At 49.6% G+C, this 22,573-nt stretch overlaps 2 protein-coding genes across 3 annotated transcripts; both read left to right on the top strand.

Annotated features, from left to right (window-relative positions):
• Positions 1–1,835: 1,835 nt before the first annotated feature.
• LOC127307082 (E3 ubiquitin-protein ligase WAV3) lies at positions 1,836–7,982 on the top strand. The gene is made up of 2 exons (XM_051337778.2): positions 1,836–2,347; positions 5,569–7,982. The coding sequence occupies exons 1-2, from the start codon at positions 2,108–2,110 to the stop codon at positions 7,465–7,467; spliced, it is 2,139 nt and encodes a 712-aa protein (XP_051193738.1). The 5' UTR covers positions 1,836–2,107; the 3' UTR covers positions 7,468–7,982.
• Positions 7,983–13,866: 5,884 nt separating this feature from the next.
• LOC127307083 (cytochrome P450 71A1) lies at positions 13,867–17,727 on the top strand. 2 transcript variants are annotated; one of them, XM_051337780.2, is made up of 3 exons: positions 13,867–14,877; positions 14,985–15,580; positions 17,623–17,727. In XM_051337780.2, exons 1-3 carry the CDS (start codon positions 13,984–13,986, stop codon positions 17,624–17,626), a joined length of 1,494 nt encoding a protein of 497 aa, XP_051193740.1. In that variant the 5' UTR covers positions 13,867–13,983; the 3' UTR covers positions 17,627–17,727. The 2 variants fall into 2 exon arrangements, with proteins under 2 accessions (XP_051193740.1, XP_051193739.1); XM_051337779.2 differs by lacking the exon at positions 17,623–17,727 and having other exon boundaries at positions 14,985–15,658.
• The last annotated feature ends 4,846 nt before the right edge of the window (positions 17,728–22,573 follow it).

Genomic DNA, 22,573 nt, shown 5'->3' with positions numbered 1-22,573 from the left:
TGGGTAATTTACAAGCCGCGACACACCAGTTTATGGTGCACCACACCACCATTTCAATGCGCTACGGGTAATCCACCTAACTATAGCTGTTTTCTCTAGTAGTATAACGAAACACATGTGTTTTGCATTTGCACTAGGTGAAACTACGTATATAGGCAAACAAACAACATGGATAAACTAAAACAAAACTTACAACGAGCAACCAAACTTAGTGTAGAACATGACACAAGACTCGTGTTACCTCATGATGAAGACTCTACCAGGCCACTGATGTTCGCAGAAGCCCAAAAATGGTTGCAGGCAACGAAACACCCCTCAAAGCCACGATACGACTTTGCGATTTGGACAAGCCGTTTTTTTTGGAAGAATCTGAGCACAGCAGAACCGTAGTTCAAGACTTACCAAAAAGTGCAAGTTTTAAAATTAAAACTACCATATTCTCATTTTCTCATTACCATGAATCTTTGCAAATTCTCATACTATTATTTTAGGAAAACTTACATGCATAAGTTTTCAACCGATTAGTTTTAGCATTTACACAACCTTTACTTTTGTTGCTAACATAAAACTTTGAATACACTAGAACCTATTACTTTTTTTGCTAACATAAAACTTTGAGTACACTAGAACCCACGGACGGAGCCAGCAGGGGGCTGGCTGGAGCCATGGCCCCCCTTATGGTAATTTTTTTTGTTAAAAAACCTTGGTTAATCTATATATTTGACCTGCAAATTGCCTAAATTTATATATATGGTCCCCTCCAATAAATTTTACATGCAATTGGCCCCCCTTGTGTTACTTTTCTGGCTCCAAAAAAGCGAATTAAATGTCTAGGTTTTAGTCACATGTGTGGTTAGCCACTTAGCTCTAGATTGTTATTTTTGCTTACCATGCTATCAATACACCGTAGTAGTATTTTTAAGATATTTATATTTTCAGAAGAAACACATGTGGGTTTACAAAATATTTGTCTACAATTCACCAATTTTCTAAATCGACACACTATTTGTTGTTGCATTTATCCTTTTATCTTCCCTACGTGTGTATGTAAAATAATTGTATTTAAAGTTTGTGTGATTATATTTTCGATTCACTCAAATATTTTCAATACATTTCACAACTTTATGGAGGCAGCACCCCTTTTGTAGTATGGCAGTAAATCAAAATGCTTTACAGCACTAGAATCGTTGTCTCTTGATATTGGCAATAAGGGTCTCTTATCTTTTGTGTAAATTTTAGGATCCAATTTCTTTATTTTGAAGGATCTGTCCTTTCGTTTGAGTAGCCCCATGTCCGATATGGTTGATCCATGATTTTAAGGTTACGAATGCACATTATGACCAATAATGTAGTATTAACCATGTGATTGCGTACAAATCAATTTCAAGATTCCATATTAACGCTTGGTCAACTCACTGTTGTACACAAGAAACCACTATATTTTTGTTTATTTTATAACAATCTATGTACTGATTAGATAAACAAAGTACAGCTTACGATTTAGTCGTGTAATCTCGATGGAGAATGGTATAAGTAAGGAATACAGTAGTATAACCTTGAAATGGCCTAGATAATAAACACCCATAGATGACAGTAGCTTGTTTGACTCGTGTGCATACAACACGTGCACGGGCGTTGAAATTGGACATTTCACCTCTGAGTTTTGGGTGGGATAGTCGTATTGTTGTCCGCTGAGAGAATGGACATGAACCAAATTGCCGTTTTTACGTTTTGGACTGAATTCATGGCCAGAGTTGGCGCCCACCAGCCGGTGACCAAACCAGCCCGGGCACTCGCATTTTTCGTTTCTCGCACCATAGTCAAAACGCCGCCGTCCGCCATTATCAGTTTCCTTCTGTGCGCTTGGCTGGCTGGCTGTGCTGTCTATCTGTCGCCCTGTCTCTCTCGGCGCAGAGGTCAAACCAAAAGCGCACACACACCACCGCCCGCTCTCCAATGGCGGCTCCCTCCACCCTTCAAAACCACCTCCCATTCCCCGCACTCCCCCTCTCGTCCTACTAGGTCAGGTCAGGTCAGAGGGAGACACCGCGCGCGTATCGTGTTGGAGCACCTCGGAGGCGAATCTGCCGAGTGCCGGCGCGCTACCATGGAGGGGATGTGGAGGAAGGCCAAGAAAGCGCTGGGCATCGGCCTGTGCGCGCACCTCCCCGTCGTGTCGGGCGACCGGGAGGACTGCGCCAGCGAGCGGCGTCCGTCCGATGCGTTCTCCCAGGACTCGGCGGCGCTGGCGCTGGCGGCGGCGCACGCCTCCGCGCCCAACACGCCGGCGCAGGCGGAGGCCGGCGCGCTGCTCCGCAGGTCCAAGTCAGGGGCCAAGTCCTCCAAGGTGAGGCCTTTTCTCCCCCTCTCCCCGGCCAAGTTCCTCCAGCCATTCCGAGTTAAGATTTGTCATCGCTTTGCGCGCGGCGGAGCTAGGACTAGTAGATGTGAAATGCCGCGGTGACATGGGGGGTTTCCCCTACCGTTGGTCGGGGTCCGGTGCTGATTGGAGCGAATGTGGCTTCACCGGTGAAAGATTAGGTCCAGATTCGGTTCTTCCTGTCGGCGATTTTTGGTTGGGAGTGATGGGCGTTTCGGTTTGGATTATCTTGCTTTGCGTCTAACACAGTTTCGTTTGTATGCATCTGGTTTTTTTTATCCTACTACTACCATGTTTTGTCTTGAGTTCCACCTGTACTAACTTGGATTTGCCATTTGTTATTCTTTTTCTGGAGTTCGAATAATCTAGTGCCGTTTCTTGCTGTGTCTCCGAGGAATCACGGATCCGCAGATTCCCACAGAAAAGTTTTGATGTTTTTGCCGAACTATCCCTTTTCGACATTATTCGAGGAGAATATCCCAGAAGAAATTGCACATGTCATTGACAAAAGGATGCGGTTCTGTTGGCCATCTTCTGTGCCAACTGTATTTTTCTTAACATTTCGGTGACGTTCTGTAGCACAAATATATTTCTACCATAATGCAAAACCTCCCAATTTGTTTACTACTCTATTCACATATCCATGTTTCTCCGACCATTGCTAGTTGTGCCCTGGTATCCTCCAAGGCTCTTTCTGTGGGTGCACACAGCTTAACGTAAGCTTCATATCTACTGCCTGTACTTGTTCCTCCCCGAAAGAGAAAGTTGGCCTCCCTGGTCAACGATATCCACATGGTCACGTGTATCATCTTATTACTATCACGTTTCTTAATTTGCTAAAGTCGAATCTTCCAACTTGAGAGCTGTTATCCATCACCAGGAATGCTGAATGGCCAGCCTTTCAATAGACTTTATTGGCACTTCTATATTTCTTATCTTGTATTACTAGTTGTCATGGCAAGCTCGTGATTTCTTTGAATGGTCCAAGATCTAAATTTTCCTGCATAATCGCTATTTTTTCTGTGGCGATTGACGATTCGTTGATGCCTTTATCGATGGGTTCACACCTTTTTTTTCATTCAATAGTAGTGCGTCTGACTGCGATATTGCGTACGGAAATACGCCGAATTGACCATCAACTTCACGAGGATCTCCTCAATAGGGTTGACATTTATCTGCCTAATGTGAGCTTGAATGTTCTCATTTTGCTTGCCTGGTCAAGCCTCAGAAGTAAAGACTAAACATTTGAGAAAAATAAACACTAGGTTCATTGTTCATTGTGAGTTGTGACACACTTTTTAAAAGGTAATTCCTCTAATTGTGACATAGTGTCAGGAAATGATGCATGAGCAAATGTCTTTTTAACATCTTGTTTAAGAGTTGGCAAACTGTACCATCTGCGAAACCATCACGGAAAGGATGCTGATTCCATTGGCTTTTTGTGGTGCGGACATTCTTTGATAAAAACAACTAGCTAACTTACCAATATATGGATGGTTATGATCAATTCTGTGTTGACTCTGACATTCGTGGTAGGTATTGGTACACACATGTCTTCATTTTCCCATTCATGCTTTGTTCAAAACCAGTAACAGTTTACATCTTTACCTAAGTGCTGATAAATTGTTACTCCCTCGCCAGCTAACACACTGATTCAACTTAGTCCAAGTTGCCGGTTGTGACAAGAGGTCTGGAACGGAGGAAGTACATCCATTGAACACTGAATGATAGTTGAATTTGATAATGGTTTAGTCAAACTCCTAAAATAAACCTCAACTTGTTAGCCTTTGTCACGTATTGGCAATATCCCGTATTACTGTGTATTTATATTTTCATGCGAGGTGGTATTCCATTCTCTATATTAATTTAGTAAAAACACAATTGATTAGTACTATCCTTTGGAAGTTCTTTGTCCATTCCTCATCAATAGGAAGAGTGAACATATATACGGTTCAATGCTGGTACGCTTTGGTGAAATATAGTGAAGAGATTTGGTGCACATGGGCACCAGTGCTCCCTTCACTTTCAGATTTTAATTTTTTTAAAAATCTCACACTTCTATTTATCCAAAAATTATGGCATTAAATATGTAGATAGATATGTACATGAGTAGTCTACACAAAAAAGTCCCGATAAAAAATACTTTAAATTTTGAGAAATACAAAATAAACAAATTTCTGACAAAAAGACATACTATTTTAATACTATTGTACTACCATTTGTTGTCACAAATTTGTCTTTTTTATATTTCCCAAAATACAACGTATTTTTTAACGGGACTTTTTTGCATACACCCATAATGTACATATCTATCTAATATATTTAACACCATAATTTTTAGAGACACAGAAGTGTGAGATTTTAAAATTTTCAAAAATCTGAAATTGAAGGGAGCACTGGTGCCCATGTGTCAAACACACTTTTTGAACTAGACGCTGTTGAGACCACCTAACCATAGAGAGGTGGTTGGGGGTATATACCAACATGCATTGTTGCGTTGAATAAATGCGTCAACTGCAAGGCTGAAGGTGGGACATAGCTGCAGATCTACATGCACGAGATGAGCATTAGTTTGTCATATGGTCAACTTTTTGAAATATTTTTATTTCAAAACATTTGGTGGTTCTTGTCGAGATCATTCATTCAGCAGAACAGTAGGCTAGTTAATGAAGGTAGGTTCTTGTTAACAGTACCACCATCCGAATATGCATACAGGAAGCCATTTTAATATTAAGTTGAATGAATTAGATCATGTGCTCAACCAGGAGAACCTTGTAGGCTGCCTTATCTTGAAGTTTTAGGATAAACATCTCATAATATTTGAAATGTTTAATCATCAGCATATTGCTTGTAAAAAATTATTAGCATATTCACGTGCACTGGAATTGATAAATCTGACAAAGGCTTTTGAACGATACTTCATAAGTTGCACTGGGATGCCAAATTGGCTTGTCAAATGCCATTTCAACTTTGCAATATTGCCAAACATGGATGAGATATAAAAATGGATATGCTCATTTTGCAATATTGACATCAGTCTTTTCTCAACTGGGTGCTTTGTTTGTGCTTATGCTACAAAACTTTCATGTGATAAATGTTTCTTAGATTATTTTATTTGGCTGTTGCTACGGGATACATTCTTACAGCGTATGGTTAAACTAATACATCTTCTGTTTCTTTTTCAACAGAAAACATGCGCAATATGTTTCGATTCCATGAAGCCAGGTCACGGCCAAGCTCTCTTCACTGCTGAATGTTCTCACATGTTCCATTTTCACTGCATCTCCTCCAGTGTAAAACATGGAAATTATGTATGCCCAGTTTGCCGAGCAAAGTGGAAGGAGATACCATTTAATCGCTCAGTATCTTCTATTGGTCCTCGTGGAAGAAGTGGGTTGAATTTGAACCGAGCTCAATTACCCCAACAAGATGGCTACATGGCTCTTCTCCGACAGGTTCCAAACCGCCAGAGAGAAGCACCTGCCTTGCGTACTTCTGAGCCATTAGAGTTCAACGATGACGAACCATTGCAGCTGATGGAGGCTGCTGACAGTTGTGATGTTAGATCTAGTAGAAGAGTGGAAATGAAGACATATACAGAGTTCTCGGCGGTTCCACAGTCATCATCTCAAGATGATTTTGCTGTTCTGATCCATCTGAAGGCCCCATGCGCTAACCAAGAGCAGGTCACAAGCAGACTGGTTAATGCATCCTCAGTTGTGTATCCTTCATCTCGTGCTCCTGTTGATCTTGTTACCGTGCTTGACGTTAGCGGCAGTATGGCAGGAACCAAATTGGCATTATTAAAGCGAGCAATGGGCTTTGTTATTCAACACCTTGGTCCATCTGATCGACTTTCAGTCATCGCTTTCTCTTCTACTGCCAGAAGGCTGTTCCATCTCCGGCGGATGTCCCATTCTGGCCGACAGCAGGCCTTGCAGGCTGTTAACTCACTTGGTGCTGGTGGTGGCACGAATATTGCTGATGCCCTGAAGAAAGCTGCTAAGATTATTGAGGACCGCAGTTATAAGAATCCAGTGTGCAGTATTATTCTGTTGTCAGATGGTCAAGACACCTATAATATTTCCTCGAATGTTAGGGGAACACGGCCTGATTATAGGTCACTTGTTCCATCTTCCATTCTAAATCACACTGTTGGCATAGCACCTGTCCATGGATTCGGTTTTGGAGCAGACCATGATTCAGATGCTTTGCACACAATCGCTGAGGCCTCTGGTGGTACATTTTCCTTTATTGAGGATGAAGGTGTGATTCAGGATGCATTTGCTCAGTGCATTGGTGGGCTTCTCAGCGTTGTTGTTCAGGATATGCGCTTAACAGTGGAGTGTGTGCATACTGGTGTTAAGCTTCACTCCATCAAATCTGGTAGTTACTTGAGTAAGGTGGCTGGAGATGGGCAAAATGGTTCAATTGATGTTGGACATCTCTATGCTGACGAGGAGAGGGATTTCTTGCTCTCTGTGAGCTTCCCACAATCCCGTGAACAACAGACCAAACTTTTGAAGGTTGTCTTTTCGTACAGAGATCCAGTGACAAATGAAGGTGTCAAGATCCAAGGCTATGAGGTGAAGATCCTGAGGCCAAAATCACCCACATCGGAACCTGTTTGCATGGAGGTTGATCGTGAGAGGAACCGAGTCCGTGCTGCCGATTCTATTGAGGCTGCAAGAGCTGCTGCCGAGAGAGGTGTTCTTTCTGACGCAGTGGCTATTCTTGAGGATTGCCGAAGGATACTGTCAGCGTCCTTTTCAAGCCAGAATGGGGACCGTTTATGCATGGCCCTTGATGCAGAGCTGAGGGAGATGCAGGAGAGGATGGCTAGCCGGCAACGCTACGAGTCTTCTGGGAGGGCATACCTGCTCTCAGGACTAAGCTCGCATTCTTGGCAGAGAGCCACCGCGCGCGGTGACTCCACAGACAGCAGTACACTTGTTTACTCCTATCAAACGCCATCCATGGTTCAAATGCTGCAGCGCTCGCAGAACCAGTTGCCCTCACCTCAGGTCCCAAGGCCTCAGATCATTGTACCAACGAGGTCATTCATGCAGAAGCCTCAGCCAAGGTAGAAGGCACTGTTATCTTGTGAAGGAAGCACATGGATGACGGTGAAGAAATAACATTGCTCTCATTTCTTAGTAGGTCAAAATGTGGTGGTTTAGTATCCATCTTTTGTTTTCCTTTGTTTGAGTCATGGTGGCGGTATACCGGGGATGGTGGGGCGGGCTTGGAGGTATATATGTGTTCTGGGTGGTATACTGGAGAAAGTGAGGAGGGGGTGGGCTTCGGTGGTACATACATTGTGGGGGGTATACTCCTGTGGTGTGAAGGAATAAGGGTTGGGAAGTGAAGTAGGAGGGGTGCTGGAGAAATGGTATATTGGCTTCAAGGGGGAAGATGGGTCTAGGTAGGTAGGTAGCTCAGTTCGTCACCAAGTTTCTTTACTGATGAACTCTTTTTCAATTGGTATTTGGTAATGTAGATAAGCGGGTCTGGTCTGAGTGGCATGTATCATGGAACCTTGGAAAATTTTGATTTTGGGGGTGCAATGCCATGCAATTCCATGGATCCAGATTGCTGTTTCTGTTCAGTTGTTTGTCGGTCGCTCATGTTCCGCTTCATGGCGTGAAGGCGCATTGCAAGTTATCAGGTGCTCCGCTGTTTGATTTTGGTCTGATGCTTTTCTTTTCTGCCCTGATGATTTGAGCAAGATTGGTCAGACTCTTGGACAAGCACTCGTTCTATGGTTTATGAATCTTTGATAACTGATACTCCCTCCATTCCAATGAGTAAAGTTTTTTTAGAAGTCGAGTAAAGTTCGATCAAGTACCATGATATTACAAAGATAGCATATGAAAATATGTTTCATGATGCATCTAAGGGTGTTGATTTTGGATTGTACATATCAATACTTTTTTCTAAAAACTTAGTCAAACTTTATGTAGTTTAAATGAAAAAGATATAAATCTTATTTATTGAAATAGAGAGGTAGGCTCCTGGAAATAGACCAATGGCAAAGCATGGAGGATTCGAGGTTTCGGCCCCAAGCTCCAAATTCAGCCAAGCGCAGAGTAGATCGTATTTTCTCCTGAGTTAAAGAGTTCAGGACTTTAACATATAGCCGATTCTTTATAAGAGAAGAATAGCGAAAATTTGGAACTGTGCGGTGTCATGCGGCAAGAACACTTACCCCTGCTGTTTTGCACAAACACCCCCGGCCGGCCGGAGCCCGGAGGGAGTACCCAAATTAAGCTGTGAAAAGTCCGTTGCTCTTGGGCCAAGAAGGCATCATTCATCGATTTAAACACAGTACAAACGCAGACGCTCACATACACGCGCATACACTCACCACTATGAACGCACACACACACCCTATACCCCTATGAGCACCTCCGGAAGACTGAGCCGGCGGATTGGATCTTGAAATTGACGAAGTCACCACAGGCGCCTCGCTGTCGACGGGAACATCGCCTCCCACTGAATGAATGTTCCGCCTTTTATGAGACACACAGATGCCAAACCTGGGTTTGAACTCTGGTGGGCTGAGGATACAACCATCCTCCTAACCACCCAACCTCAGGTTGGTTCTCGTCGACAATTAATTTTGTACTTGTTGATACATAGATCGCCTGTAATAAGGTATCAGTACAACCTGCTTATCTGCATGCCTAGATCACGTAGAAACTTACAGTAGAATTGTAGAAAGCCTAACAAATTAACTACTCCGTATAACAAAAAGAACAAGATCCAGTAGTAGGCCTATTGTATAACCGGACTAATTCCATCTCCACTAGAAAACTAATTCCGAGGTCTCTTAACCGGTTAAACTTAGATGCGTAGCACAAAACCCTAGCTAGCAACCACGCCACCGGTGCTGCCTTCCGCGTCGCTGACATCCGGCTTCAGAAGCTTCCTCCACGGTTGGGGCCGCCCGGCCGGGTGCTGGTCGGGCAAGTCCGGAAGCTGGTAGATTACCCTGCACGGCGGCGAGGGCTCGCCGCTGCGGCTCAGGACGGCCGTGCACAAGACCACTCTCTGCTTGCAGTACTCGCAATACTTCGACGGCGCCACCAGCGCCACGTCTACCGCGGCGTCCCCGCGCCGGAGCTCCTCCGCGAGCCGGTCCCGCGCGAACTGCGGCACGGCCACCGCGTTTCCCCACGCCATCACGGACCCCTGCTCCGTGACGTTCTCGCTCTTGGCGCAGAACTCCGGCACGGGGCCGCGCGCCAGCGCGACGCCGGCGTAGGACACGGACGCCGCCGTGCCGCGCTCGAAGCACGCGGCGTCGTACCTCCGGGGCTCCGTGATGCGGATGGTGAGGCCGAAGGTGGGGTCGAGCGTGGGCAGGGAGAGGTCGAGGCCCGAGAAGCCCGCGACGGCGACGCGGTACTCCGGGATCTTGCCCTCGTCCTCGGAGTGCAGGAAGCCCAGGTAGAGGATGGGCACCATGATTACGAGCGCCGTCAGGGCCCCGGCGATGCCCGGCAAGATGTGGCAGAGGATCTTCCCCAGGTCGCAGCCGTCGTCGATGTCGTCGTCTCGAGCTCGAGCTCCCATGGCGGCGTGTTTCGCCCTACCACGATCGTCACGTGAGTATGATGATGGGAAGGGGGTTAATTAGACGTCGCGTCTCACGGGAGTTTATATAACTCGTTGTCCATGGGTCGAGATTTTTTTTGCAGCGGTCAATGAGTTTGGCATTGACACGGATTGTTTGCTAGACGTACTAAGGCGTGGTGCTGTTTTCGGTGTTGTAAACGTACTGCTACGGATCTAACTTGAGTCTTGAGGTGAACACCTTAGTCAGAATTACAATTGCCTATGTGTATTGTGATGTGATCTCTAACTGGATACTAATCACGGTGGACGCGAGCCAACTCGATCCAGCTCGAGCCGAGCCAGCTCCATAATGCAGACGAGCAGAACAGCTGGAGCCAGCCGCAAACTCAGTCCAAAATAAGCATTGAAATTCAACATCAATTAATTATAAGAAAGGAGAACATAAAAAAATGAAGTATAGATGAACCCATTTTGCCTCAATAAGCATTGAAATAGCAAAAAAAAAAAAAGACCGGTACAATGACAAGGATATATCGTAGTTTCATAGTTCATAACCGGCAATCATAACAAGTTCGCAAATCGCAACAAGTCGACATTGAAACGATTACAATATAAATCTCATGTTTTCAATCAAATAGCACAAGTTCAAAAGAACAAGTTCCAACTCAATATAGGACAAGTTCAAAATATAGAAACCTCCATATCCATTCAAACTCCATTCTCCAATAGCAAAATAGTAGCATCAACATGACATGAGAGTATACAAGAAAGAAATAGTTAAGTAGATGATGTAGCCCCGCTTACCGACGACACTACACCAAGACCAACAAGTCCCCCAAGTGGACCAATAACGCAGGCTCGAGTTAAAGCGCTACATGATAAGGTGACCTCGCTCCTCACTACTCTAGATCTCGGTACCCCATTGGATGGATTGCTACCTCATGCCGACACGCTTTGTGTTATTAGGTACGAGGCACATCAAGACCCCGGAGAGGAGGGCACATCATGGTCAAGGGGAGGAAAGGAGTAGATGGACGTGAAGATGAACATGGAGCTAGACCCGACGTCATCCGAAGCACGCGAAGGGAAGAAGGGAGCCAGCCGGCCCAGGACCCGGCCAAACCGGATCCCTGACCGGGCCACCCGGTCCAGACCTGATCCCAGGCCGGCTGCAACCGGACGGAGTACTGAGGCTCCGGAACTCCTCTTCGAGCAGGCCGGCGCAGGACCCGGTCCGACCGGACCCCTGACCGGGCCACGCGGTCCAAACCGGACTTCAGGCTGGCTGCAACCGGACGGAGTACTGAGGCACCGGGACCCCTCGTCGGTCACCATCCGGTCCCAGGCCCGGTTTGGACCGGACGCCCCGGTCCCAGGCCCGGCCTGACCGGCTCCCTGACCGGAATCGTCGACCTGACTCGACAGACCGGCCTGAGTCGGACCACTTTGTACCTTTTCGACCCGTGTCGCCTTGTAGACCTATATAAGTACCCAGGACGCCCTCTTGGCTCTTTAGACATAATCTGAGCTTAAAAATACTTTTGAGTTTTGTCTCCCTAGGGTTAGATCCCCTTTGTAATCAAGGCTACTCTTGTTGAGGATTTGGATACTTGTGAGTGAGATTCTAGTGGACTACACTCTCTCTCTCTCTTACCGGTCTTCGTCTCCAACCCCGATCTCTCATCCGGAATTCTACCTCGTGTCTCTTTCGGTTGATTCTATTGGCGTGGTCCATCGAGCCACGAGAGTAAGAATTCGATTGTATCGGGTTGGCGTGCGTGTGTTGTTCTTCGTGTTCTTGATGTTCTTCCTCTTCTCCCTCTTTTCCCCTTTTGAATTTGGGTCAATCGCGAGACCGGGCCACAAACTAGGTCTTAGACCTCATCAGTAGATTTTGTTCCCTCATATCACAATTCAAATATCAAACCATGTACAAAATATGTATTTACAATTAGCTATTCACTACGCTTTTAAGCAACTTGATGGTCTCCACATTTTTCTCCTCATCCGTCGACGTCCACCTCCTAAATTTGAGATAGTTAACGAATCATTTTACATTCAAGTGAGAAGGAGATGGCAATGAAACTAGATAGTTGACAATTTCAGAAGGAGATGCGAACCATACTATCCTATTCAAGTCTGTATGGAGCCCTTAATATAACTTATACAGTCATCTAACATCCTTCAACATGTGCTAAAAGTTGATTTTGAAGATACATAACTAGCCAGAAGAAAAAAATCCAGGGCCGCCACTCTGGCATCCACATCGGGCCATGACCTCACACGATTCGTCGACCAAGTCGCCCGACTGAACAAAGCCGACACTCTAACACCTCAACACATCATGATAGAGGAGATAAAACGGAGTCACCGCTCCGACATCCATGCCAAACCCACGGCCATGCACTGGCACTGCCCACCCAAAGACCAAAAATAGACAACGTCGACCACCAGAAGAACAAACCAAAAACTAACACAGGAGGTGAAGGGACCATAGCAATGCCTCCAAGAGGGAAGCACCAACCATGATCGAGCGCTACCATCGTTGGCATCAACATAGGTCGTTGCATGGTTTCACTGGGACCTCACCAAATCTGAAGTCGTGTCCGCTAGTCCGCTATAGTTGTTGCGCCGATCGAAGGGAAACCCGGCAACGTCGGGCCGCCCGTCGCATCAGACCTTGAATTTTTTTGCATGTAAATAAAATAAAATTTCATACTAAATATTTAGGTGCTCTCCGTGACAAAGCTGACCCACATGTCATAGCCATCTTCCACCACCCATCTCTCCCCGAGTCAACCGTGCCTGCAATCTCTTTGACCAGACCGTGCAACCGCCGTGCCCAAGCGTCCAAGCTATGCGAGGACTGACGCTCCTGCGGGCACCCCATGGCTGAGCTCGTGCAGCCTTGCACGCGCATCATTTGTCTACGCATCATCCCTGGCAGTGAGAGCGTGAAGCCGTGCAACAAGACGACAGAGAGGGCTAAGGGGAGCAAGGAGTTGCGCGACAAGCACATCCGCTTATGGGGGTCATGCACGGATGGTCAATTGCATTGCGGAGTTCGAGGGCTGACGGAATCCGCAGTGGCGGCGGTCAGCGAGAGGTGAAGAAGACCCAGACGATTTGGTCGATTCCGTCTTTGCCGGCTCGAATCCTTGGACTAGCATGAGCAGGTTGGCGAGTTGGAGCTCCGAGGAACGGCTACCTGGACCGGGGAGATCTGCTTCGATGGCGGTAACGAGGACGGAAACGTCGTGTACGGAGAGGGATAGGGGGTAGGGGATGGATCTGTCATGTGGGGGGTAACCACTGTTAGTGAGATACTGTGTAATTCCAGCTGGGATTGTCCAAACAGTTTCAAGGTTTAATTTAGATCGAGATTTCCAAGTTCAAGATACAAACGAAAGAGATTTAAAATTCAGGGTTTATTTCGCCGAACCTCTACGAATTCAGGGTTTGGAATAGACTTTTTTCCATTTGCTAATTAACTTAGGGTCTGATTCTCTGCATGTCTTCAGTCTAAACAAAGTTCAGAATGAGACTAAGCAGGTACAAAGTAGCAACCTAGCACGAGCTTTGACACTCCGACACTCCGCAAATATTTTGTCAGGTTCACCAGCCAGAAATGTCTTCATCATGCCTTTGTATGAAATCACTGAATAAAATTTAGTTTCATGGTGTGCCACTTCATTTAAGATTCCCAGAACTCGCCGAATCTGAATAAAATTTGGCATCACGAACCAGAAAGATGCAACATGATAAATCCAGTGGCACACAAACATACACGGAGGTTCCGTGCACGGAACAATCGCCGCTCTCGTTCACCGGCGACTTATCCACTAGTGACAAAATTTGGAGTTAGTGATCCAAGACATAACAAGGCCGTGGCTCCTCCTCACTCCGTCGGGCGCCACACGGTCGACGCCTTTATGTTCAGGCCAGGATAATTTCAGTTCATCAACCCAACAGTCATCGAGTTGAAACTTGATCAGACAGCACAGTTTCCTAGTGGAGGGACGATGTCTCCGTACGTCGTCCTCGTCGCGGCGCTCCTCGCCTTCTGCTATGTCACCAAGAAAGTTCTAGGAAGCGGCAACAGCAGGCTTCCACCCTCGCCGCCGTCGCTCCCGCTGCTCGGCCATCTCCACCTAATGGGCCGCGTGACGCACCGCTCCCTGCTCTCCCTGCACCTCCGGTACGGTGGAGGAGGCGGTCTCATGTTTTTGCAGCTCGGGCGCAGGCGGACGCTGGTGGTATCCACGGAGGCAGCGGCGGCGGACCTGTACAAGAACCACGACCTCGCCTTCGCCTCTCGCTTGCACAACGCGGCGATAGACAAGCTCTACTATGGCTCTAACAGCAACGTCTCCTTCGCGCCCTACGGCGACGCCTGGCGCCGCCGCAAGAAGATGGCTGTTGTCCACCTCTTCTCCCCGCGCCGCGCCGAGTCGTTCGCACCCGTGCGCGCCGCTGAGGCGGCAGCCCTCGTCGCAAGAGCCCGCCGCGCGGCGGTGGCGGGTCACGCCGTCGAGCTGAGGGAGCTCCTCTACGGCTACAGCAACGCGGTGGTCACCCGCGCAGCCACTGGTGCCGCGGGGGCCACGGCCGACAGGATCAAGCAGCTGATGGCGAACTCGGCGGTGTTCATGTCAGGGTTCCAGGCGGAGGACGTGCTTCCGGACGCGGCGGCGAAGGTGGTGAGGTGGGCGACGGGGCTCGAGAAGAGCCTCGACGGGCAAGTCGAAGCCTGGGACAAGTTCCTATCCGAGATAATCGCCGAGCACCTTGAGAAGAAGCAGGGAAACGATGGTCCATATAAGGAGGAAGACTTCCTGGACGTCTTGCTTCGGCTGAGGGAAGAAGACACCGCCGGGCTTGAGCTCACCGACAATCACATCAAAAGCATAGTCAAGGTGATCGGTCATGAAACAACGCAGTAGTATTCCTTTTTGTTTCGTCAAGAGTTTTTAACTTGTTCTTTTTTTGCTCCTCTGCTCTGCGGTCATCTCTTCGTATGCAGGACATGATCGCCGCCGGAACCGAGACATCATCGGTCACGTTGGAATGGGCCATGGCGGAGCTCGTCCGGAACCCACGGGCAATGGCCAAGCTGCAGGACGAGGTGACACGAGCCGCGGAAGACGATCTAAACAAGATGGAGTATCTCAAAGCGGTGGTGAAAGAGGTGCTCCGCCTCCACCCGCCGGCACCGCTCCTGGTCCCGCACGAGTCGACGGAAGCGGCGGTCGTCCAGGGCTACGAGATCCCGGCAAAGACGGCGCTCTTCATCAACGCCTGGGCGATCGGGAGGGACCCCGCGGCGTGGGGAGATACGGCGGAGGAGTTCTGGCCGGAGCGGTTCCTGGGCGGCGGCAGCGCGCTCGGCGTGGACGTGCGGGGGAACGACTACCGGCTCCTCCCGTTCGGCTCCGGCCGGCGGCTCTGCCCCGGCATCAGCTTCGCACTGCCGGTGCTGGAGATCGCGCTTGCCAGCCTCGTGCGCCACTTCGACTGGGAGATCCCCGGCGGGACGTGTCTGGACATGAGCGAGGCGCCGGGGCTGACAACGCCGCCGCTGGTCCCGCTGCGCCTCGTCCCCAAGTGCAAGACGACTGCCTCATTAGGCCTTGTGTAAGAGCAGTAGTGTCACAAGAATATTTTTTTTTGGGAATTCACAAGAATAAATTAATAACGTGTCATACGGTGCCTAATTCCCAAATAAAAAATACCACGTCGGAGCTCAAGCTAGTTCGAGGTAAAACCAGTGATGCTGATCCCGGCCGGCGTGACTAAACGTTGCTCCGGTAGGTGCTTGCTGTAAAACGTGAGATCAGGTAGGATAGAAGCCCTACTCGGATGATTTCCGAGATAGGGGTGATGTTCCATTTATATGAGGACACAAGGTCGGTTTATAGAGTTTGTTACAGAAACTACTCGAGAACGTATTGAATACAAACTACATTGTCTAACATCCTCCCTTAATCACAACTTAATCAAGTTGAGATTTTTTTTTTGAGGAAGTTACCACGCATACATTAATCAACATTTCGTTACAACGCAGCAACAACACGAACAACCCAGAAGCACCATCTGGGCCTACATTTTGCACAAAAGACCTTGCGAAAAAAGAAAATTACATTGAAGCCCTGAAGATCTCTGTGCAAGACGCCGATGAGCATCTCCCGCCGCCGCCGCCGTCGAAGACACCGGAAGGGAAGGAGAAGGAATCCACACACCAAAACTCGGAGGAGCACCCTCGCAGACACCGCTGCTTTGTGGACCTCAAACCGCACCCACCGCGCCCGGCGGGATTGCCTCCTTTGGGGAACGTCGGCCGGGGAGAACCCCGTGCTCATTCGAGTCGCCACGCCACCGGAGCCGATCGACAAGGTCGATGGAAAACCAGCGCGTCGCCCGCCCACAGCCACACAGCCTGCGTCGGCCAAGCCAGTCTCTGGATCCTGCCGGCAACTAGTACCGGCGATACTCCTATACAAATCCCCTCGCACCCCACGCCGGAGATGGAGAAGACGCCGGCGAAGAGGGAGCGGAGAGAGGGGAACAAAAGTCCCCAGCCGAGCCGCCGCCGCCACCTCAACGACTCCGCCTGGACACACACACAGGCCGGCCAGATCTTCGATTGACAAAGGCAGACACCACCTCACCAACCTCAGATCTGGAGGCATATTATTGAAGCCCGCCACCGCCGCCGCCGGAGCAGAGAAGCAGGGAGGGCATACTCTAGCACCGAAGACTGTACCTAGTCTACTGCTATACAAACCCGGACGCCGGATCCGGCCACTCCTCCACCACCGACGAGCACGAGGCCCTCGGGACGGAGAAGCAGCCGGAACCGGTGCCGGAGAGTTGGTCGCCTCTCTGGTCGCCTCTCTCAGTTACAGTGGAGAGAGATAGGGACGAGAGAGAGAGAGGTCAAGTTGAGATTATGTCTAAACTCTGTAAAGCTCTTCACAGGAAGTGATTTTGTAAACCCGTCTGCAATCTGATCCTTTGAAGGTATAAACAGAATTTCCAGCTTCTTGCTTAACACCCTCTCACGAACAAAGTGAAAATCTATCTCAATATGCTTTGCTCTTGCATGAAACACTGGGTTTGCTGATAGATAAGTTGCTCCTAGATTATCACACCATAAACACGGTGTTTGCGTCTCTTTTACTCCAAGTTCTGTAAGTAAAGACTGTACCCAGATTACTTCTGCTGTTGCATTGGCCACAGACTTATATTCTGCCTCTTGCCTCTGTACTAGATCTAGATAATGTTGCTTGTTTCTTGGCACTCCATGAAATTAGATTGGGTCCATAAAACACAGCAAAACCTCCAGTTGAGCGGCGATCATCCACACAACCAGCCCAATCAGTATCATAAAAGACACTAACAAGTGTGGATCTTGACTTCATGAATGTAAGACCAAAACTCAGAGTATGACTCACATATCTCAAGGTACGTTTGGCAGCAGTCCAATGTACTGTAGTAGAAGCATAAAGATACTGACAAACTTTGTTCACAGCAAACAAAATATTTGGTCTTGTGAGAGTTAGATAATGTAGTGCACCTACCATACTCCTGTAATTTGTACTATCCTCAGGACCCAACATATCTTCATCTTGTGCAGTTATCTTCTCAGAGCAGACTATTGCCTAATTAGGCCTTGTGTAGGAGCAGTAGTGCCACAAGAATAAATTATAACGTGTCATACGGTGCCTAATTCCCAAATAAAAAATACCTCGTCGGAGCTCAAGCTAGTTCGAGGTAAAACCAGTGACGCTGATCCCGGCCGGCGTGACTTAACGTTGCTCCGGTAGGTGATTGCCTGTTTGGCAGAGCAAACCTCACAAATAAGTAAAGGAAAGAAAACGCATATCACGCTAAGAGCATCCCAGCCGTTGGGCTGCCCACGCCCAAATCCGGTGCTATTTAGCGCTGGATGATGTAAGTTTTGGTCCGAGGATTTTTTCCAGCGATGAGCCCACGATGGATGTAAGTTTTTGACAAAATACGACGGATTCAGATAAAAATAGGCGAAACTCAGTCAAACATAAGCGAAATTTAATGGTATTTAACATTTATAGACGAGTTCGTACATAAGTAGGCCGAATTCGTACATATATTTGAATTCGGCGTTAGGCAAACTAAAACTTAAAGTAAAAACGGCCTTCTACATGCCGAAATGGAGGTAGAAGGCGGTGTAGTCGCCACCGCCGTCGTCGTCGCTGGAGTTGCCGGCGTCCTGGGGAGGCGGCGCCTCGTACCAGCGGCTCGAACCCTAGCCAGGGTCACCGGCGCGTGGCGGCGACGGTCGGTAGAGGTCGTCGTCGCTGCTCTCCTCGAGCTTGACCAGCTCGATGGGCCTGGACGGGGCGTTCCTTGCCGAGGCGGCGAGTCGCCGCGCGGCAGCTAGGTCCAGCATCCGCCGCTGCTGCTCCGCCTCCTGGCGCTCCTAGTCCCGCCTGGACCACTCCAGCGCGGCATCCATGGGCAGGGTGTTGTCAGCGGGCACCAGGTCCTGCAGCGACCTGGCGATAGCCTCCTCCATCGCGGCGTCCTCCGCGCGCTTTGCCTCCTCCTCGGCGAGCTGGTTTGCGGCGGAGGTGGCTGCGGCCTCCTTCTTCGCGGTCTTCCTCTTTCGCCCGCGCGATGGAGAAGCCGGCGCCGGCCGGACACGGATGACGAGGGCGCCGCTGCTGCGCCCTCGTGTCGGCGTCGGAGACGCTGGCTCCTGCTTGACGGGGTAGCGCGGAGACACCGGCTCCTGCTTGACGGGGTAGCGCGGGGCCGATCCGCTGGACCGAGAAGCGGATCTGGATCCTGACGAGGAGGAGGACGTTGCCATCCTCCTCGGCGTCCAGGAACTACCGTGTCGACGCGAGACGGTAGCCGCCTCCGGCGGTGGCATCCCCAGAATTGGGGAGTTCCCATCCTCGATGTGCGCGAGCACATTGGCGAGGGTGCGGTTAGGCACGCCCCACCACCGGCGGCGGCCGGCGGCGTTGTTCCTTGCCGAAGGAGGAGGGCCGTCATACGCGGCAAGCTCGCGCTCGTACCTGCGCCGGAAGAAGTCGCTCCACGAGTCGTAGTTGTCGAGGAAGAAGCGCGGATCCGCACGCTGCTCTTCACAGAGTGACGAGCACCGCGTCGATCTCCGTCTCGAGTGCGGCCCGAGTCATCGGCGGCGGCGGGATCGTGACGCCACCCGCGCTGAGTCACCACCCTCCCGGCGCGCGGAAGTCCGGCGGCGCCGGGTAGCCCGCCATGTGGAGAAGCTGGCCCTCCCATTGGTGGAGAGAGCGGCGGCCGAAGCCGTTGTTGGCCGCGCCGTCGTTCGCCATTGTTTGTTCGCCGCTATGTCTCGCTCGAGGTTGGGGAAGATTGGGGAAGATTGAGCACAGTGAGCGTGGTGAATGTGGCTAGACGCGGTAGTCCCGCGATAAATAGAGGAGGACGCACGTGAAACCGAGGCGACGACATTAACTCACCGCGTGGAAACGACGTGCCCGGCGAAGACTGGCCGGCGGCAGCCTTTTCCAGCGCGGAAGACGATGCGATGAGGACGACGATCGGTCTCTCTCGCAGACAATTTGGGGCCACCATCCGCGCGGGAAACTTTCTCGGCGGTTCCCGCGCTTTTCTCTCGTCCGGAGTCCCCGAGCGCTCCCCGGGGGCCCGGGAATGGCCTGGGCTCTCCGGACGGATGAAAGACCTAATTCAGCCACTGGGCCGTTTTCGTCCATCCGGATGAGAAAAAAACGTCCTGGGGGCCTCATCGGGGGACGGCTGGAGATGCTCTAACTGATGGAGCATATGAGTGAAGTCTTTGGTTATAACCTAGTTGCAACTCTTGTGCATCTTATATACAACGTAAATCTTGAAACAAATTCATCGGGTTGAATATTGTTTCACACTAACAATCCATTTGCAACTAGAGACAGCTTAGTTATTGGATTTTAGACTGCGGCCGAGAGTTAGCAATTCCTTTTTTCGGTTAAATTGTGGGATTACAATCCTTGCCTAGGATCTGTTTTAAGAATGGGTGTTTATAATTCACACATAAACATCTTATTTTATTACTTTGCTGGCTCTCTGAGCACAAGCATTAGCTAGCTGCCTTATTGACTTGCCTACAAACAAAAGATGGATCTGTTCATGTTGCTTCGACTAGTTTTTCTTTTGAGGGGCTTGCTAGGATTACCTGTTATTGTTCTGGTAAAATCCATCATACTGTCACACCCCATTACCGCCGGTGAGGATCATGGCGTGAGCTCGATACAACGGTGGCTTGTGGTATCTAGAGAGAACATGAGTTTTTTTTTTTGAGGGGAAAGCCATACGGCGCATTTTATTTAGAAGCCAACATAGTTACATCATCCAGTACAAAAGGAATAATAAAACTAGGTGGAGCATCATCCCAACTTACTACAGAATTTGATTCAAAAGAAAATTTAGCTAATTGGTGCGCCACTTGGTTGGCTTCTCTTCGACAATGTTCAAAGCTTATATCTTTGAAAGAATGCGCCTTCAGAAAGCAATCGGCTAAAACTGCCGTATAAGGGCTCCATATTTCAATCTCCGATTTGCAAGCCTGAATCAATTCCAGTGAATCTGACTCAATATTAACGGTGGCTTGTGGTATCTAGAGAGAACAGGAGTTCGTTTCTGTTCGATGCCTTGAGAAGGGTTGCTCGTGCTCTCCTTTGTAGACTCCACACTGAGCCCGCTCATGTCCAATTAATGGGCCCAAAGCCCATGTGCTCCTGCCCTAATACATGGCCATGTACGGGTGTTACACATACATACGAGGCCATGACTCTTGTTCCAAGAAAGGGCAATCCTGTACGTACACGGCCGCTCTCTGTATATACTCCGGAGTACAAGGTACCGGCAGCTAGCTTAAGCTTCCTGACCCAAACTGCTGAAAGATAAACCCTAGCAATCTACAGAATTTCGATGGGCGCGATCCCGGAACAAGAACAAGCTGCTCTGCCCCGCAACGGCAGCTTGACTCAAGCGGAAAAGGATGAACTATTCAACTGCTGCTGGGGAATCATGTGCCTCGTGGGCTTCGCGGCCCTCCTCGGCCTATGGGTCTATGTCATCATCATGTGTGTGAATAAGCCTGATCCGCCGGAGTACTCCATGGAGATCGCCGCCGTCTCCGGCCTCGACCCGCGCACGGACCTGCAGGGGTCGGGGGTGCTCAGCCCGGAGTTCAACGTGACCATCCGGCTCGCCTCCAGGAGTCGCAACGAAGAGTGCCTGGTTCCTGACATGTCCGTGGAGGTTTCCTACTCCTACCTCAACGTGCCGCTGGCCGCCGGCCGGGTGCCCGTATTCTGCTCTAGGCCGTGGGAGTCGCAGGAGCAGACTGCCGTCGCTCGGGGGAGAGCGGTGGTCGTGCCGGGGTTCTTGCTGGACAGCCTCGCCGAGGACATGAGGAACGGGCAGGCGGTGTTCACGGTCAGGTTGATGACGCCGCACCTTGACCACTGGGATGAGAAGCTGAGCTGCTGGGGGATGGTCGGCGCTCCGTGCGTAGAGTCGGCGAATGCTGGCCTGCCGATGCCCCAACCGGGGGATTCCGGCCGTGTTTCGCGGCCAACGGTTGATACAATGTGATCATCTAACTACTGCAATTTCCACTCCTGCGAGGAGCCAAACACACCAGAACAACCGTTTGCAGTTTTCGGTAGTAGTAGTCGTAGTAGTAGGAGTTTTCTTGTGCGGGTCACATCAGGTAGTTTTAGATTCTTAGCTAGATAGTTTCAGAGTGTGAATAGAAGTTCAACTAATGAGGTCGTTCGTAATTTTAGCTGAACCCTTGCAAATTTAGCTATGTATTTTACACTTTACGGAGCTAAACTTTAGAGCATCTTGAGCCGTGTCTCAACAGAACTGAATCGAGCGTTTGGAGGACGCGTTTTCTTCGTGCCACGTTTGCGGGACGTCGCTTCCCAGCCGCGTTCCCCAAACGCGCCCCCCAAATAAATAAAAGTGCACTAAAATAAAGGTTTTTATACAAATTTAATTATATTTAAAAGTTTGAATGAAAACAGCTAGATTATGGCCTACTGGCCGCTAGGCGGTACGTTCGACGGCTTCGCCCCGTTGTCGCCTCCCCTCCGCCGCAGCTCCTGCGCCGCGCGCCGCCTCTCCCTACGGAACGTGACGAGAGACGCCGGTGCTCGTTCAGCGCGTCGTCGCCTGCCCTCCCCTCATGCGCCGCCTGGAGGGAGAGTTCGACGGCACGGCCAATCTGCTCCTCTTCGCGGGCACGGGCATCGTCCTGCAGCTTCTTCTGCAATTCGAACGACTGAACGAGCGCTAGTTGCTACGCCGCCGCCTCCTCCTGGTCCGGCCCATCGTCATCGGACCAGTCAAAGTCGTCGTCCTCCTCCTTCGCCTTCTCCTCGTCCTCATCCTCTTCCTCCATTTTTTCCACTGCAGCCGCCGCCAACGCATCCGCCTCCGTTGCCGCCACCTCCTCCCACAGCTGCTGCTCCAGCGCCTCCCGCCGCTGACGCTGATGATACATTGTCCGCCAGCGCCGCCTCCTCGCACGCTTCATTCTCCGCAGCTTTCGAGTCGACGTTGAAA

Source organism: Lolium perenne, chromosome 6, assembly GCF_019359855.2.
Source record: "Lolium perenne isolate Kyuss_39 chromosome 6, Kyuss_2.0, whole genome shotgun sequence".
NCBI lineage: Eukaryota > Viridiplantae > Streptophyta > Magnoliopsida > Poales > Poaceae > Lolium > Lolium perenne.
Note: the sequence above shows the minus strand (reverse complement) of the source record. Positions and strands in the feature narration are given on the sequence as shown.

Coding starts and splice junctions, on each gene's coding strand:
- LOC127307082 (XM_051337778.2), top strand. CDS start 2,108: ATGGAGGGGATGTGGAGGAAGGCCAAGAAAGCGCTGGGCATCGGCCTG. Junction 2,348..5,568: donor CAGGGGCCAAGTCCTCCAAG/GTGAGGCCTTTT, acceptor CTTTTTCAACAG/AAAACATGCGCAATATGTTT.
- LOC127307083 (XM_051337779.2), top strand. CDS start 13,984: ATGTCTCCGTACGTCGTCCTCGTCGCGGCGCTCCTCGCCTTCTGCTAT. Junction 14,878..14,984: donor ACATCAAAAGCATAGTCAAG/GTGATCGGTCAT, acceptor CTTCGTATGCAG/GACATGATCGCCGCCGGAAC.